Source organism: Felis catus, chromosome F1, assembly GCF_018350175.1.
Source record: "Felis catus isolate Fca126 chromosome F1, F.catus_Fca126_mat1.0, whole genome shotgun sequence".
NCBI lineage: Eukaryota > Metazoa > Chordata > Mammalia > Carnivora > Felidae > Felis > Felis catus.
Genome location: NC_058384.1, coordinates 28,010,739 through 28,030,343, shown reverse-complemented (window position 1 = coordinate 28,030,343; position 19,605 = coordinate 28,010,739). Strand labels below are relative to the sequence as shown.

The 19,605-nt window shown below is 36.3% G+C and overlaps 1 protein-coding gene across 4 annotated transcripts in view; it reads left to right on the top strand.

The window, feature by feature from the left end:
- The window catches only part of TOR1AIP1 (torsin 1A interacting protein 1), a 43,768-nt gene that overhangs the window by 2,506 nt on the left and 21,657 nt on the right, over positions 1-19,605 (top strand). For 2 of the 4 annotated variants that reach the window (XM_019821789.3, XM_011290985.4), the window contains exons 2-6: positions 85-162; positions 5,971-6,030; positions 6,984-7,028; positions 17,602-17,643; positions 18,435-18,521. In XM_019821789.3, coding sequence (XP_019677348.3) covers positions 85-162; positions 5,971-6,030; positions 6,984-7,028; positions 17,602-17,643; positions 18,435-18,521 — 312 coding nt within the window. The remainder of the gene's footprint in view (positions 1-84; positions 163-5,970; positions 6,031-6,983; positions 7,029-17,601; positions 17,644-18,434; positions 18,522-19,605) is intronic. The other 2 variants (XM_019821791.3, XM_011290986.4) reach the window with 1 other exon arrangement.

The window sequence follows — 19,605 nt, the reverse complement described above, 5'->3', positions numbered from 1 at the left end:
TTGCTTTTATATTACCGTTAAGGTACATAATCTGTACCAGATCATATATTCTGAATTTTGACAGTTGTCATTTCTGTTCTTTAGAGGATGAACCATCTTCACAAACTATTTTAAGCCAAACAGTCTCAAAGAAAACTGTCCAGAGAACACAAGAAATTCCAGGTAAGAAGAGTGATTTTATTTTTTGCCTTACCTGCCATCTTTTTCATTTCTTTTTTTTAATGTACACACTATAGCCTGGTTCATCAAGGGTCCCAAATCATAACTTATTCAGAATTACAGTGAATCTTCTCTATAGTGTATTGAGTTAAACCATATAGGTATATGTCAAGAAAAGATGGAATGGATACTTGAGTATCTACTAATTACGAGCCACTTTGGATATGGTCATTCATTCGCATAACTCTGCAGGATAGACGTGCACATTTTATAGGTGAGAAAACTGAAGCTCAGAGAGGCTAAGACCCTTCTCTATGTTTACATGATAATGTGACAGCCAAAATCGGCTCCAGATTTGTCTTCTTCAAAACCCTTTCATTTTCCCCAAGTACCTCATTGTCACTCTCCCACGTAATAATTAGCCACTCAGTGAAATTCATTAAGTGTGGTGTGAGTGAATATGTCTCACTACCTTCCATTTAAAATGGATTAAGTGGGGGCACCTGGCTGGCTTAGTCAGTGAAGCGTGTGACTCTCGATCTCAGGGTGGTGAGTTCAAGCCCTACATTGGGCATGGGGCCTACTTAAAATAAATAAGAAACTAAAAATAAAATGGATTGAGTGATCTGTATAGTAAAATCATGGCATGATATGGTCAATATTTCATCAAATCTAAAATGTCATCAGTTGTAAGATCCACCATCGTTTTATGTACCACCTAGAAGGAAGAAATGCTGCCAGTTAAACTGTAACATCCCATAGATTGTATGATGCATCCCAATTTCAGAGATGTTAAAGACTTTTTTTTTTTTTAAGTTTATTTATTTTGAGAGAGAGTGAGCGCATGTGGGAGGGGCAGAGAGAGAGGGAGTGAGAGAATCCCAAGCAGGCTTCACACTGTCAGCACAGAGCCCAATATGGGGCTCGAACTAATGAATCGTGACATGATGACCTGAGCCAAAACCAAGAGTCAGATGTTTAACAGACTGAGCCACCCAGGCACCCCGCCCCCCTCAATTTCAGAGATGTTAAAGTGTAAAAACATTTGCATTTTATTATCAATGTGACATAAACTTAGGCTATGTTGACAGTCTACTTAAGTTTTAAAAGCTGTTAAAACTCTTTTGGAAAGCAAGGAAATGGATTTAGTTCAGTTGCTAATGCTTAGTTCCTTTGGTTTTTAGTTCCGTTTATTTTCAGTCTGCTGTTTTTGATATTAAGAAAGTCCCACAACAGTAAAACTCCTATCTTGACTTGTTTCCTTAGCCATTGCTTCTAATAAGATTATGCTTTATGATTTGACCTATTCTGTCCTCAATTTAGAATAAGGTACATCTAGTTCAAGTTTAGTTCTAAGTAAACACGCCCTTTATATTTAATTCCTTGAATTGCCTATGTTACTGGGTTAAGATTATAAACTATCTTAGAAAAATGCTTTGAGTAATAAATGCTATAGATTTTCCCAGCCATGTGGAAAAATCATATTCTTGAAATTTTATCATAGTATATTTATTTGCTTATCTCTTACACCTAGAGAAGCAAACTTTTCTAAAATTTAGAGTAAACGTATAAAAATTATGGTGTTAATTTAAGTAAATTGACAGAATGAAGACTGTTGAACACCAGCCTATAGACCATTATAAAACTGTTATATAATAAAATACCTTGAACAGTCTTTTGGAGTTCACATGAGGTCTGTGTTTAAGGACCACTAACGAGGTACACAGCTGCATAATGTTGTGAAAAGCGCACTGGACTTTGCTTGTGTTACCCACCCACCTTGAGACACGGGCCTTTATCCTATCATTTCCCCTGCCTAACCCACAAGGCCACTGAGGAAATGATACAGTGCATGCATATTTTATACACAGTAAAACACAGATACAAGGAGTCCCTCCCCCTCCCTGCCCCTTATGGCACTTTACAAGAGGTGTGAAGTTCATAAAGTTTTGCTTAAGCATTTCCTTTTCTCAAGAAGCTTATGTTATAATTAGAAATGGAAAAGAAAAAACATTTCTCAGTATAGATGATAAATTGATGGAACCTATGCATAAATTACCTGGAATGTATCAGTAGTGTAGCGTGCATATAAGTAGAAATGAGGATATTTACATCTTTGGGAGATTTGAGATATTAAGAATTCAGTGGTACATTTATTTATTTCTTTATTTATAAAAGAGCTTTTTTTTAAGTTTGTTTATTTTGAGGGAAAGAGTGAACAGGGGAAGGACAGAGATGGAGGAGAATCCCAAGCAGGCTCCATGCTGACAGCATGGAGCCAGACGTGGGGCTTGAGCTCACGAACGGTGAGATCATTACCTGAGCTGAAATCAGGAGTCGATGTTCAACCAACTTAGCCACCCAGGCGCCCCAAGAATTCAGTGGTACTTTTAAAAATCATCCTGCAGGGGCGCCTGGGTGGCTTGGTCGCTTAAGCGTCCGACTTCGGCTCAGGTCATGATCTCACGGTCCGTGAGTTCGAGCCCCGCGTCGGGCTCTGTGCTGACAGCTCAGAGCCTGGAGCCTGTTTCAGATTCTGTGTCTCCCTCTCTCTCTGCCCCTCCCCTGTTCATGCTCTGTCTCTCTCTGTCTCAAAAATAAGTAAACGTTAAAAAAGAAAAAAATTAAAAAAAAATCATCCTGCATCTAGCACTTGGCATGCTTCAAGGAAAGAGCTTAGGGAATTATTGAACAAATGCTTACAATGTGTGTCTAGCAGAGGAATTATGTAAATAGTAGTCACTCTTTGATGGAGTACTACTTTAAGTAGGCCTTTCCCCTTATAGAATCATAGACTTTCTGTTTAACTTTCATGTTGAAAAATAGTGCTGTAATTGTATATAGGACCACTGGTGTGGACTGAGAGAAATCTATCCAAAGATACCCTTAAGAATAAAGACCAAAGCCAACAGGCCACCTTCTAAAACAACCTACTAAAGACAACTACATCATCTGCCTTCCTGTTTTTCTAAGCCATGAGAAATACTGATTAGTTTAGAACAGGGATACAGATTGAACTCTTATTGTTTGAAGTTCCAGAATTGAAATGTTTTCACATTAAAATAGTCATTGAGTTGTTCATTCAGTTGAGTCCATGTATGTATGTATGTATGTATGTATTTATTTATTTATTTTAATGTTTATTCTTGAAAGAGAGGAAATTCTTGAGTGAGGGAGGAGCAGAGACAGAGAGAGGGAGATATAGAATCTGAAACAGGCTCCAGGCTCCAAGCTGTCAGCACAGAGCCTGATGCAGGGTTTGAACTCACAAACTGTGAGATCATGACCTGAGCCAAAGTTGGACACTTTTAACAGACTGAGTCACCCAGGTGCCCCAGTCCATGTATTCTTACATAACTGTTCTGTGGTCAGATTCATTCCTTTCTGGAAATCATGGAACTAATTTTTTTTTTTTTTTTAATGTTTTTACTTATTTTTGAGACAGAGACAGAGCATGAGCAGGGGAGGCGCAGAGAGAGAGGGAGACACAGAATCTGAAGCAGGCTCCAGGCTCTGAGCTGTCAGCACAGAGCCCGACGCGGGGCTAGAACCCACGAACTGTGAGATCATGACCTGAGCTGAAGTTGGGTGCTCAACCAACTGAGCCACCCAGGCGCCCCTCATGGAACTAATTTTACAATATAAAATTATATTGGGAGAACTTCATTTACTTTTCCTAAAGTTAAATAGGTATTTTTGTTCCAACAGTTGTGGTTTCTAGTTAAATAATCATAGATAATTATTTTTGAATATCTACCATTTTGTCGTGAACATTTGATTCTCTGGCTGCTGAACATTTGATTTTTTTGGAGTATTCATTCTCTAGATCTTTACTGAGTACCTACTTTATGCCAGTCCCCATGCTAGATGCTGGGGGTGCAGCGGTGAGCAAAAGCAGACAAGGGAAGAAGATTGCTACAAAATAAGGGTACTTGCTCTTTTATTCTTTAATAATATCTCTCTTTGGTACTCTGTCTCCTTGAAGCATCTTCTCTAAGGATATGTACATAATAGAGCGTACAGGAAATACTTCTTTTTTTTAAATTTTTTTTTTTTTAACGTTTATTTATTTTTGAGACAGAGACAGAGCATGAACGGGGGAGGGTCAGAGAGAGGGAGACACAGAATCTGAAACAGGCTCCAGGCTCTGAGCTGTCAGCACAGAGCCCAATGCGGGGCTCGAACTCACAGACCGCAAGATCATGACCTGAGCCAAAGTTGGTTGCTTAACTGACTGAGCCACCCAGGTGCCCCCAGGAAATACTTCTTAAAAGGGGAAAAAAGTAGTAATTGATGTCTATAGATTAAGTTGAGTTTTAGGTTTTAATTAAGCCTGATAAAGGTGAGAATGCAGAAGAGAAAAAGAGGAAAGTAGTTGTAATAATGGGATTATGAACATGTACAAAATTTATTTTAAAAGCTATTTTTATAAGTTTTAAATACCTGATGTTTGAAATACTAGCAACTGAGATAGATATTTCATAGAATCTTACAGCTGGAAGATTTAGGGAATTCATCTACCCAAAGTCTCTATCAATGCAAGTATCCTTTTGTTAGCATCCATTCATATACTCCCTGATCATTTTCAGTGAGGTGAAAATCATTCCCTCACTATCTGTTCTGTTTTGGAGACAACATTAATAACTTAAGTAATTAAAAGCTAACTTTTCTCTTACTTTCTGTGTGTTGATCTTAGTTCTGCCTTTTTGAGCTACAGAAGTTTAATTGTTTTCTACATTTCTGTCTTTAAGATATATAGAAACATGTTCAATAAGTGTTTTTCGAACAAACAAGTACCTGGCCCATTACAATATCTCTTCTGGATACTCTTAATGGGGAAATTGCGTGAAGTCAGTTTTGTAAAAACAAACATAGGCAGTCAGTGTAATGGCGGGGACCAGTGATAACCAGTTCAGAATGGTTTTCACTGTTCTCCTACAGCACCAAACACAATGTTGTTGTTGTTGTTTTTAAGTTTCATTTATTTTGAGAGAGAGAGCATGTGCACATGTGCAGGGGAGGGACAGAGAAAGGGAGAGAGAGAGAATCCCAAGCAGGCTTCACACTGTCAGTGCAGAGCCTCATGTGGTGCTCAAACTCACAAATCATGAGATCATGACCTGAGCCAAAATCAGGAGTCTGATGCTTAACCAACCGAGCCACTCAGGGGCTCCATGATGTTTTTTATAAAGACAAATGAAACAAACATAATATAATCCAAATTCAGATATATATATATGGGACTTTAGATAATGTTGTTTGATTTTTTTGAGAACACATCTTGGCTTTCTAGGTTAACATTTTATATGATGGGATTGGCTTCCCCATTAGCCCTATACCATTGAACCATAGACAGTCTGAAACCCTGGCTAATGGTAACACTTTATTTAAGTTAGAGTTTACATTTCCTGAACACACACACAGGGTTAAATAGTTGGAGGTACTATATTAACTCTCAGGAAGTTAACCCCTAAATTAAAGTATGCCATGAATAATCCATAATGAGGATAAGCCTCAAATGGAATAATTGAGTTGGTGCTACAGTACAAATTTGGTTCTCATATGAGAAATTTAGAAGAGTTTTACTTAGTATTCCTTTCTTATATAAATGTGATCTGCTGAGAAAAATTGCATATTTTTTCTATCATGTTCATAAATTTTTTATGGCAGGAAATTGGTAGTTCAGTTTTACATTCCCATACTTAATGAAGGGTTCAGAAAAACCTTTGTTGAATAAATAGATAATTGTATAATAAATCTAGTATGTTTGACATTTTATATATTTTTTAATGTTCTTTCTTCCTATATTAGTGCTGAGTGAAGATCCTGTAATCAGCCTGTGTAGACGCCCCCTAAGAAGCCCAAGACCTGGTAAGAGATTGTTTTGTCTGTTGGTTTAAATGTTTTATAAATATAGCTTTATTTTTAAATAGGTTAGTACATGTATTCATATGGTTAGAAATTTAAAAGTTATTATAAATACATGGTGAAAAATCTCCCTGTCCCTCTGTCCTTTACCCACCTAGCCTCCTCATTAGAGGGAACCAGTGTTTTCAGTTTCTTAGGTCTTCTTTTAGGGATATTTAATGGAGCTACAAAGAAATTCATGCATAAATGATATTTTCCTTCCTTTTATCACAAATGTTAGCCCAATAAACACTCTTTTCTGTACCTTCTTATTGTGTTTTTATTTTTACTTAATCTATTGAGACATCTTTCCATACATATGTGTATGTGTGTATATATGTGTGTATATATATATATATATATATACACACACACATATATAAAGGCCTTCCTCATTGTTTTTAAGAGGTTTCTATGATTCTTTTTGTTAGTATGATGATTTTAAACTAGGATCAGCGGCTTTTTATTCTTCCCAGCATAATGCTAATAAAAAAATCAAGACCGAGGCTTTATAGCTCAGTGCTATCAAATTTTTCTGCCTCACTTACATTTCTTTTTGATGAAAACCTCTAACAAGTATTGCCCTTAAGTTGATTTCATGACTGTGAGAGATAACCAATAAAGGCATCCAAGCAGTCTACTTCTGCTTCCTTGTCAGAGTTCATTAGCACATAAGGGTGCTTTATCATGGGAACTAAAGAAGAACCTTATTTATCTTCACATTAGGTTTCTACTTCTTGATCCTTCTCTTTGAGAAAGAATTAGGATGGGTTTTTTTTTTTTTTTTTTGATAACTGTCGTTTTAAGTATTACAATGACAAAGATCTGTTAAGGTTTTGATGATGAACCTGTGGTAAAGGACCACATGATGCATTTCCTCTTAAGCTCTAATCATTTTCTTGCTATCTCTCTTGCAGATTCGGCATACAAAACAAATGGAAATACTAAAATGAGTGAATTAGGTTTGTTTATCTCTAATTCTTACAGGTTCTTTTCAAGGGTTCTGAGGATCAGAACACAGGAGTATACACAGTTGGTCACTGGCTTGAGAATATTCCTTTGTTCATTTTCTCAGCTTGTGGGACACTGTGCCTATGGCTATGACCTTTCTTATTGCCCTGATTCTTATTCTGTCTGAAATTATGTCTTTTGTTATTTAAGTTCATATAGGAACATGTAATACAAACACATTTTAATTTTTATTAGACTTTGTTAAATTCACATTTCTATGAGAAAAAGGAATATCAGCTTACCAATTCATAGTTTTTCTTGAGTTAGAAAGTGAATTAGAGATTCACTTTCCAGTGTTTGCTTTGGTGTAGGACATGAGATACCCAGATCCACAGCGTTAAGAGAACCTACATTGATTGTGGTTAGACTTAGTTTTAAGTTACAGTATTTTTCTAAATTTAGAGATGAGTCAAAACGAAGGAAACTTCCCCTTTTTTAAAAAAATAGCTGCAGCTTTTTAAAAATTCATCTTTCAGTTAAACTCGGGTTGACTTCTTGGAGACTTCAGGATAGTGTCTGAAAGTGATCCTTACAGTATGCAGTTCATCATGTGTACTGGTACCCAGTAGAGTTTCTCAAGTGCTTTATTTAAAAACTTAAAAAAAAATTTTTAAGTCATAGTTTCTTAATTGGTAAAGAACTTGAAGTTGAAATAATCCACTTTTACTCTTTATGCTAGAGTTAGAAATGATTTTTATAAGTACTTTATAGTGAGAAGTAACTTTTAAAAGTGCTTTCCAGTTTAAAGAACATTTCTGTGGGATTAACAGAAAATGGCCTCCTCTGATTCTTTTTTATAGTAATGTTAGTACCTCTTAGAATATCAAAAATGACTGTTCATGGAGCTTGAATACTAGTAATATCCCCAGACTGTTCTTTATACTCCTTCCTGCTGCCCCACTCTGCCTCTGTTCTCAAAAGCATATTGGCATTGAATAATCTTAAAGGTACCACTCTTAAAGGTTTCTGTGCTGTGGGTCAGCCTCTAGTTAAAATCTGACCTGCAATCTTGTCTTTGCACAGCCTGTGAGCTAAGAAAAGAGACCTTGTGTGGCTAGCAAAGCCTCAAATATATTTACTATTTGACTCTTTATGGAAAAAGCTTACCGCTCCCTGGTTTATACCGGTGGCAGGAATAAAGACAGCAAATCACCCAAACAGTCATTTGTTTGTTCTAAGAGTAAATTCAGAGAGTTACATACTTGCCTCAACATAGATTTTTTTTTTATAGCACTCCACCCTAGCCTGTACTGACAGCGTAAGAAGGCGGGAGACACACGGACTCTTGTGTTCTGTCTAGTCTTCTCTTTGAGAAAGCATCAGAGTCTCATTTGTGAAATCTTCATGTCTTTGTCCCCAGACAAAATACAAAGTATGAGTTCCTTGAGTATCCTTCACTTCACTGCTCACACCAACACATTCAATAAGTCTCTAGGAATAGAAAACCTTATAGTACAGATATACCTGGAACTTTGTGTTTTCCTTTAAAACTGTAGCTGAGGAAAAGAAAGTGGTATAATTAGTGGTTTGTCTCTGCCTGAAGAGATGGTTGTATGTGATCTATTCTTACAACAAACACGTGCCCTAGGTCTTCTGAAAGTCCTTTTATTAGTTGGTTGAGATCATTGGAAAAGTGGTACCTCCTTAACAGCTCCTTTATTTATTGCCATTTGTCTACTAAATGCCACAGCCTTTATAATTTTGTTTTCCTTTTGGGCCCACTTTATTTGGGAGCCGGGTGGCGAGGGCTCTAGGCCTCCTGGGCCCATAGCAGTGCTCACTGGCGTGTGCCGTGCCACCCAGAGCAGCACACCACTCCATGTTGTGGCCTGAGTACCACAGGCGGCTCACACCGCCAGAGAACAGGGGGCTGACGGTCCGTAGCTCCTTCGGCCACAGCTGGTTGAGGGCGACCCCCTTGGTCTAGGCCGTGAAGACGTCTTTCTCAGAGGTCTTGTGGGCCCGGTGAAATCACATCCCTTTGTGGACCAGGTGTAGGTGAGGTCAGTGACCAGTATGTCAGAACTAAGAGCCAGTGCCATGTTCTCACCGTGAATCTGGGGGACACCAGTTGGGGGAGTGGTGGGTTCTGGGGACCCTAGGTGGTGAAGCTGCCACCCCAGGCCCAAGGCTAAACCCCCCTGCAACCCCACCAACCTTAGCCAGGATGTCCCCAGCTTTGGGAAGATCTACTGTGACCCAGCCTATTCTCTCTCTGTTTTGCCACAACTTTTATAATATTTTAACTTTTTTTAATTGAAGGTATTATTACTCCACATAAGAGTTGAATTTCTCAAAGCTTCTGCATAAGCATAGAGAAGAATAATACCTTTTTTTAAAACAAAGTATTTTAACCTTCTACACGTAGAAGCCAAGAGGTTTAAAATAAAGGAAGATGAATGCAAAACGGAAATAAAATGAAAACTTCTCATGTGGTACTAAATGCTACTGATTCATCATCAGATTGTATTTAAATATTTATGCATTCTTTGTAGCTTGGGTTAAAAAGGTGAAAATGTAGAATGTTTAAAACCTTGCATGAAACCTCATTATTAAGCACTAATTTCACACTATTTTCTTGAGTTGTTAAGTCATGTTTTTTTTGTCACGGTATGAACAATTTTAGCAAAAGTCTTAAAGGTTTTTATTCTGTGATACAAAAGTCTATTCATTTATTAAACAAACATTTATTTTTAACCACCTTCTGTATGTATCAGTGACTGGCCTAAATGCTGGAACCATAAAAAGCCATGATAATTTTTTCCCCTAGCTCTTAGAGTACATGATAATGGAAAAAAAAAAGAAAAAAAAACAAGTTAGATAAATTAATGTTGTAAGTGTTAAAATGGTGGTATATGTATTTGATAGCCTAGAAGAGAAGTGCCTTATTCTGCAGGAGAGGTTGGGAAGGTTTCATGGAGGAAATGGCATTTAGGAGGACTTGAAATTCCTGACCTTCATGTACCAGAATGAAAACCACAGTTAAAAAGTCTATAGCCAAGACAAGGAGTAGACTGATAACAATGATGATTATTGTCAAATGTATAGAACATGTAATTCATAAGATATTATTGGATTATGCATAAGGCACAATATTAGTAATAATATTGAAGACAGCCTTGTTTAACAAGTTATTGTTCACCCTTTGAATACTATTGATATTGTTAGCAACATAAAATTCTTTAAAAAAATTTTTTTTAAGTTTATTTATTTATTTTGAGAGAGAGATAGCATGAGTGGGGAAGGGGAAGAGAGAGAGGGAGAGAGAGAATTCCAAGCAGGCTCCATGCCACCAGTACAGAGCCTGATGTGGGGCTTGAACTCACAAAGCCACGAGATCATGACTGGAGCTGAAACCAAGAGTCAGACGCTTAACCAACTGAATTACTTAGGCGCCCCAGAAACATAAAATTCTAAAGAAAAGACCTTTGGACACTAGATTAAAGTGTTCAGAAATCCACGATATATTAAATACTTGAAATATAATGATATAAAAAATAAATGGGGAGCTCCCTTATATAAGTTGGTTAAAAAAATTCTTAAATTCTCCCCATGCTAATTGGACAACACATACATAAACAATAAAGGAGATTTAATTTTACTTTTATATGAGTGATTAATTACTAGGTGATTTGGCTCTGAACAAATTGACCTGAAGTTTAAAAAGTACATGGAAATAAATTATATCAGGATCAAAAAGGGAGGGATTACTGCACTATTCATTTTCTTTCTGGTGACTCAGTGAAGAAACACACAGATTCTAAAATCAATTTAGCCTAAAATTTTGCTATACCAAATAATTTTTAAACTATATAAAACATAATGTTCAAATATAGTTGTAACTTTAGCAAAGCTACTGTTACATCTTATTTTTTAAGTTTATTTATTATTTTGAGAAAAAGAACATGTGTATGCTCAAGTGAGGGAGGAGCAGAGGGGAAGAAAGAGGGACCCCCAGATGGGCTCAGACTCACAAACTGAGAGATCATGACCTGAGCTGAAATCAGATGCATAACTGACTGAGCCACCCAGGCTCCCTGCAAAGCTCTATTTTAAACGAGTTACACTTAGAAGTTATTGGAACCTCTTGTATTAGAAGAGTTCAGCCCTCAGCCTTTTCTTTGTCATTAATTCAAAAAATTATTGAGAGAGACTTTTGGTTTTCCTCCTGTTCCACGTGTAAGAAGCTAACCTAGCAACGAATAAACACAGCTAAAAATTCAAAAGTTCTTTTTTGGATCTGTGAGAAAGGAGAGAACACAGGGCAAACCCCTGCCCTCAAAATTGGAGAGAGATGCAAATACAGGAAATTGTGGCTTATCAAGAGCTCAGGCTCAAAAGTGGAGATGTCTGCAGGAACCAGTTCTGGGGTAGCAAAATCTGAACTGTAACTGATGAACTGCAGGAGGCTTGGTGTGCAGAAGTCTGAGTTAAATATTCCAAGGGGACCCATTCATGGGGAGTACCCCACTAGATTTTGAGGTATACCTCCAGGGGCTCGACCAAATTCCCATAGTAAATATCAGAGAAAAGTCCCCTCATGCTTCAGCGGGGGGGGGGGGGGGGGGGGGGGGGGGGAATCATTGTGAAATATGCCAGAGCACTCTGTTCTTAATAAGGCCTGCCTTCAGGGCAATCTAGTTACCCAGAACCTGACCTACTGGGGTATTATCAGCCCAACTGGCCTGGGGAAAGGAAAATACTCTATTCCAGGCCACCGTAGACAACATGTCCCACCTAAGGAGAAAAGAAAACCATTGAGAGCCATTTGTGGCATAAATTCACTAAGAGACTAAGACCTAATTATAGGACTATGAAGCCCTTTCCCTTTCTCTCTGGACCTCATCATCACATTACTAGAGACCTAGTTACAGAAGTTCCTTTTACCCAGTACATCATGTCCACCATCAAGACAAAATCTTAACATTAAGATATGGTATCAAGACATAATGAAAGGCAAAAAACAATTTGAAAGACAAAGCCAACATCCGAACCAGTATGGCCAGGGTGTTGGAAATATCAGACCAGAAATTTAAAACGACTATGATTAGTATGCTAGGGATTCTAATGGATAAAGTAGACAGCATGCACAAACAGATGGACAATGTAAGCAGAGATGGAAATCCTAGGAAGCAAAAAGAAATGAAAGGGATTCAAAATCACTGTAATAGAAATGAATGCCTTTGATAGACATATTAGACTGGACTTGGCTGAGGAAAAAATTTCTGTGCTAGAGGGCATATTGATAGAATCCTCAAATAAATGATAATGTGATAGAGGTGTTAACCAGTGCTAGGGTGGTAATCAATATATAAATGTATCAAGTTAACATCTACACATACTTACACAGTGTCATATGTCAATTCTCAAAATACAGTTCTCAACCAAAAAGCAGAGGAAACGACTCAACAAAATGGAACATCCAAGGACTATACAACTATAAAATATTGTATATAACATACACATAATGGGAGTGCCAGAAGGAGGAGAAAAAAGGAGCAGAAGAAATACTTGAGACAATGATCTAGAATTTCTCCAAATTAATGTCAGACACCAAACCACAGATTCAGGAAGCTCTGAGAACATCAAGCAGAACAAATGCACAAAAAATACACCTGGGTGTTTATCATTTTCAAACTACAGAAAATCAAAGATGAAGAAAACCTGAAAGAAGTTATAGGAGGAGAAGACACCTGACCCATAAAGGAACAAAGATAAGAATTACATCCAACTTCTCTTCAGAAACCATGCAAGTGAGAAGAGAGTGTGGAATGAATGATTTTAAGTGTGAGAGCAAAAAACCACCAAACTAGAATTCTGTATCTTGCAGAATTATCATTCAAAGGGAAAGCCTTTAACCAGGCTAAGGATAAAAAAAGAAAAGAGGTAAACTAAGGTAAAAGGACACAAATTAGTATAGATTTCATGAAAATTAAAAGGATAATATAGAAATACTATGAACATGTTGAAGCCCACAAATTTGATAATCTAGATGAAATGGACCCTTTCCATGAAAGACACAATCGGCTAAAACACACAAGAAGAAATAGATAATCTGTTATCTATTTAAATACATCCATATCTATTTAAATACATTGACTCAATATTTAATAAATTTCCGAAACAGAAAGCACCAGGCCTAAATGAGTTCACTGGTGAGTACTATCAAATATTTAAAGAAATGAATTATACCAGTTCTCTAAGGTACCTTTCAGAGGATAAAAGTAGAGGAAATACTTCCTAACTCATTTTGTAAGGCCAGCATTCCCCTAATACTAAAACCAGACAAACACAAGAAAAGAAAACTATAGATCAATATCTCATGAACAGATGCAGTATTTCACAAAACATTAGCAAAATTAATTTTAAAAAACTACAAAAAGAATTAGGGGCACCTGGCTGGCTCACTTGGTAAAGAACATAACTCTTAATCTTGGGGTTGTGGGTTCAAGCTCCACATTGACTATACAGATTACTTTAAAACTGAAAAAAAAAAAAAAGAAATACGCTACAACCAAACAGGATTTGTCGTAGGTATGAAAGACTGGCTCAACATTTGAGAATCTATCATATTAACAGACTAAAAAAGAAAAAAACACATAGTATTAATAGATGCAGAAAAAGTGTTTGACAGAATCCAACACCCATTCATGATAAAAACTCTCAGTAAACTGGGAATAGAGGGAATCTTTCTCAACTTGATAAACACTATCTACAAAAAAAACCTTACAGGTAACATAATGGTGAGACACTGGAAGCTTTTGTACTAATATCAGTGCTAAAAAGGAATAAGCCATCAAGGTATGATATGAAGGAACCTAAATGGATATTTAGGCATAGATGCCCCTGCTCACCACTTCTTTTCAACATTGTGCTGGAGCAACATAGCTAATGCAGTAAGACAAAGGGAAGCAAAAGGTATACAGGTTGGGAAGGAAGAAGTGTCTTGGTTCACAGGTAACGTGATCATCTGTGTAGGAAATCCAAAAGAATGGACAAAAAATAGGAACTAATGAGCAATTATAGCAAGGTTGCAGAATGTAAAGTTAATATAAAAAAGCCAATCACTGTCCTACATACCAGCAATGAACAAGAAAAATTTGAAATTAAAAACAACACAATTTACATTAGCACCCTTCTCCCCACTGAAATGCTTACAGGTATATATCTAAGAAGATATGTACAAGATCTATGTGAGAAAAATTATAAAACTCATAAATGAAATCAAAGAATTTACTTAAAACCAACGGAGAGATATTCCACGTTCATGGATAGGAAGACTCAGTATTGTCAAGAAGTCAGTTCTTTTCAACTTAATCTGTAAATTCAGTGCATTCCCAATCAAAATCCCAACAACTTATTTTGAGAAAATGATTAAGTTCATATAGAGTCAAAAGACCCAGCATAGCCGATACAGTATTGAAGAATAAAGTAGGAGGACTTAACCTCAAGACTGACGGTGAAGCTTCAGTAATCTAGACAGTGTGGTATTGGTAGAAGAATAGATGAATAGAACAGAATAGAGAACCCATAAACAGATCCACGTGTAGTCTACTGGTCTTTAACAAAGTCAATACAATGGAGGGCAAAATCTTTTCAACAAATGGCTAGAACAACTGGATATCTCCATGCAAAAAAAAAAAAAAAAAAAAAAATCTAGACACAGACCTTAAAACCTTTGCAAATATTAACTAAAAATGTATCACAGATCTAAATGTAAGTTTTAAAAAAAAAATGTACAAAACTCCCAGAAGAAAATCTAAAGGACTTTGGGTATGCTGATGCTTCTTTAGATGCAAACAAAGAGCACAACCCATGAAAGAATTGATAAGCTGAACTTCAGTGAAGTTACAAACTTCTGCTCTGCAAAAGAATGACAAGAGAATAAAAACATAAGACACTGAGAGCAAATACTTGCAAATGACACATCTAATAAAGGACAATTATCCAAAGTATACAAAGAACTCTTAGAACTCAACAATAAAAAAAAAAAACCTGATTTAAAAAATGAGCTAAAGACTTAACAGACACCCCAACAACAGATATACAGATGGCAAATGAGCATATGAAAAGATGTCCTACATTGTATGTCATCATGACATTATGTCATTCTTACCATATGATCCAGCAATTACACTCTTTGATATTTACCCAAATGAGTTGAAAACCTAATGTTTACACAAAAGCCTGCACACACGTTTATAGCAGAATTATTCATAATTGGAATAATTATTGGGATTATTCTACTTGGAAGCAACCAATGTGTCTTTCAGTAGGTGAATGGATAAACTGGCACATCCAGACGGTGGAGTGTTATTCAGTGCTATAAAGCACTGAGCTATCAAGCCATGAAAAGACATGGAGAAACCTATATGACTGTTCTGGAAAAGGCAAAACTATTGAGACAGTAAAAAGATCAGCGGTCATTGGGGCACCTGGGTGGCTCGGTCGGTTAAGCACCCAACTTCGCTCAGGTCATGATCTCACAGTTTGTGGGTTCGAGCCCCGTGTCAGGCTCTGTGCTGACAGCTCAGAACCTGGAGTCTGCTTTGGATTCTGTGTCTCCCTGTCTCTGCCCCTCATCTGCTCACGTTCTGTCTCTCTCTTTCTCAAAAATAAATAAACATTAAAACAGAAACAAAAAGATTAATGGTCATCAAGGGTGTGGTGGTGGTGGTAGGGGAAGGATGAATAGGTGGAACACAGAGGATTTTTAGGGCATGAAAATACTCTGTATGATATCATAATGATGGATACATGTCATTATATGTTTGTCTAAACCCATAGAATGCACAACACCAAGAGTGAACTGTAATGTAAATTAGGGTCTTCGGGTGAACATGATGTGTAAATGTAGATCCATCAATTTTACCACTATTCAACAAATATACCACTCTGGTGGGGGATGTTGATAATGGTGGAAGCTATGCATGTATGGGTCAGGAAACAAAGGAAATCTATCTACCTTCCCCTCAGTTTTGCTGCTCTTTCTTAAGCTGCTCTTTAAAAGAAAATTAATAAAACAAAATAATTATTAAGTGCTGAATACATGCCATTATAAATAAGACTGATGCATTGGTAGATGGGTGGTAGACTAGAAATCAGAAGAGCCTGTATTCAATTCCTTTTTTATCTCTTGTTCATCCTGACACCCTTAGACACGTCACTTAATACCATAAACCTTACCTATGAGAGTCCTCTTGTGACATTAGGAAATCAGATAGCAGATATGAAGGGTTTTTTTGAAAACTAACTGGCAGCATGCAAATATCAAGGAAGTAACTATTATTAAGATAATGACTAATATGTAACTATTGGCTCTTAAGAAAACATCTTTTGTTTGCATGCTATGTGAATAGTTATATAAATGAAAATAAACTCTACAAAAGGGATAATATGTGTGTTATGGAACGATATCTTTTTGTATGAGTGGAAATATTAATGAAAAAATTTTAAGAGAATAGCACTAAGGCAAGTTTGATTTTCCATTTTTCTGCTTGAAAAAGAAAATTGGAAAGACAGTTTCCCTTATGACCCTAGATTAAAATGGAATATAATATACCAGGTCCTAGCTTTATAAGAGTGACATAGTATTTGCTGTTTTGGTTAGTTTTTTCCTATACCAAAAATATTGGCAAATGTATTTCACATAGTGATTTACACTTGCCCCTGTCATAGTGGTAGTTTGACCAGTGTTATATTAATATAATTAAACTGATCTGAAGAAAGTATTTCCAAGTTCACCGTATAATGTGTTGGCACTTGCCTTCCACAGTATTGTTTTCCCCTTTTGAAAAGCAAAAGGGGTTAAAAGCAACAGAGGGAAAGCTGAAAAGAAAGATTTCAGCTTTGTGAGCAGTCTGATTCATGCCACTTCTCAAAAGATCACTCAGCAATATTTTAGCCCAGTTGTACAATGCCGCCTTTGGGTTTATCTCCCTTAAAATTTTTTTTTCAGTATAGCCTATATAAAAATACTGTGTTTGATACACGTTGCTCATTTATCTTTGTCCAAATTCTCTGGCTCTGAAAAAAAATAGCGTACGTGGGTGTGCTGGAGCTAGGGTTTCTCTCCCTTTCTTCTTCTGGACATACTAGTGCAGTAAAGAACTGATTTGTCTTTTCCACCAGTATGATGGGTTTCTCAAGACGGCATGGGGAGTGTGGCAAATAGGAGAATGAGAATTCAGTAAACCTATAGGGACTGGAATATTTATCAGTGGAGAATCTCATGCTTTCTACAAACAGGTTACAGTTTTAGAGTACAAACAGACCTGCGGCTGAAAGAAAAATAAACTCTTCCTGATTCTAGGTTGTATCGTACTTATTTCTGAAATAACCTAAAGGGAAATAACATATTTTTAACATTTAACAGAAGAAAAATTTTAGTTGGTCTGTCTTTATGTTCACTTCCCTAAATTGTATGTTATAGATTACATATTATATATTGTATAGTTATATATTGTTTATTCCTAAGCTTTAGCTTTTGATGTCATGTATGATGTGTTTGCTTTTCTTTTCTAGAAGCCACCAGCAGCCAACAGAAGGTCAATTTTTCTGAAGGAGGTATTTTCTTTTAAAATATTCTAAATTTTTTTTCATTAACATGAACAATTTTGATAGTTACTTAAAGAGGAAAATTTTTCTTCAGGAAAAAAGTTCATGCTTATCTAAATTCATAATTGGGTCTTAGATAAAATGGGATAGGGTGAGTGATGATAGCCTTCATATGCATTTTAAACATCTTTTGTCTAAGTTAATAATTTTAAGTAAAGCCAATGAAAACAGACTTTGGCATATACTGGCCTTTGATTATGGTATTAATATAATCATTTTTTCTAAATTCTCATAATCAGTCTATGAATAGGACAGTAAAACTTAGTCCATTTTAAAACCTACCATAATCTTAATTACCTGCATACTGAAATGCTTGTATGAGTGTGTGTGTACATCACCCCTTTACAACCACAGATACTCATGTAAACACACATGTACATATACTAATTTTGGCTGAATTTACACACTATATGTAGTCCCCCCCCAAAAAGGTAAAATTTCTCCACTATTAATGCTCCTTTGTTTCCTTTTTGACTTTACATTAAAGCCTCAGAATATAATCTTGTAGATATTACTCAGAATATTTGCTTGAGATATAATTATATGCCTCAGATAACATTAATGAGCTCAATTTTAGCTCATATAAAACTTTGTGATCCAGAATAGTAAGTATAATAAATAGTGATTCTATGTCTGATAATTAAAGAGGCTTCATTTTAATGTTGAATTACTTGTTTTAATCTAGATCTTTAGAACATTAGAAGAAAGACTATACTAGTGTATTATTTCTTTCTTTTTAGAAGAAACTGAACAAGACGATCAAGACAGCTCTGACAGTGATATTACTATTCTTAAGGTCAGATCCGGGGATTCTCTTGATTCTGGAGGTAACATATCTTCATATTCATATGACTTTATCTTAGGAGCTGTGTTTTTAGTAAAAATCTAAAGGTATTTTGTGAATTTCCTTTTTTAAAAAATACTTCCATAAAATATTTTATTAAAACTACTTTTTTAGAAAGTATACTTTTTAATATTTATTAAAATTACTGACTCCATGTGTGCATCTGATTAGTAACATGTAATGTCTATATAATACCTAAACAAGTCACTTTAAAAAAAATTTTTTTTTAATCTTTATTTTTGAGAGAGAGAGAGAGAGAGAGACAGAGCACAAGCGGGGGAGGGGCAGAGAGAGAGACACACACAGATTCCAAAGCAGGCTCCGGGTCCTGAGCTGTCAGCACTGAGCCTGACCTGGGGCTCAAACTCACGAAAGCGAGTTCATGACCTCATTCGAAGTTGGACGCTTAATTGACTGATCCACCCAGGCACCCCACAAATAAGTCACTTTTTAGCCTGCTTTGATATTTATGGAATACAAGATATTTTTGTGCTCAAAAGAAGTTACTTGTAGTTTGTTTAAAATGTTATAGAGAAGCGGATCTCATTGGTAGTGGTATTCCTTATATTATCAGGGATGTCAGCTCTTAGGAAGTTTTAATATCCCTAGGTAATCACTTTTATTTCTGGATTGTTCAAATTCACACCAAGTTAGTAGCAACAGTTTATGGCTGTTCATGTGAATTTGTGTTTAAGTTTATTCAAGGAAAGAATTGACCGTGGGGGGAAGATACCAATTGAGGCTTAAGAGGGTGCTGAACCAATTTGAAACTCTGTAAATAATGAATAATATTATATTTTAGTCCCATGAAAGAGTAATTCTCTATTTTCCCCTCACCATCTTTTGAGAATTTCCATAATTCTATGTTTTACTTTATCATTCCATTTAAAAAATGGGCTCATAGGCTGGTTTATGGGCATTTGGTATTCTATATATTTCCCACCCTTCCTCATTGTTCCCCATTCTTTCTTGATACAGAAATCCCAAAGGAGATATGCACCATTCTAGCATAGTGGTTAAGAACATGGGCTCTGGAGCCAGAATCCCTGGGTTTCACTCCTCCACTA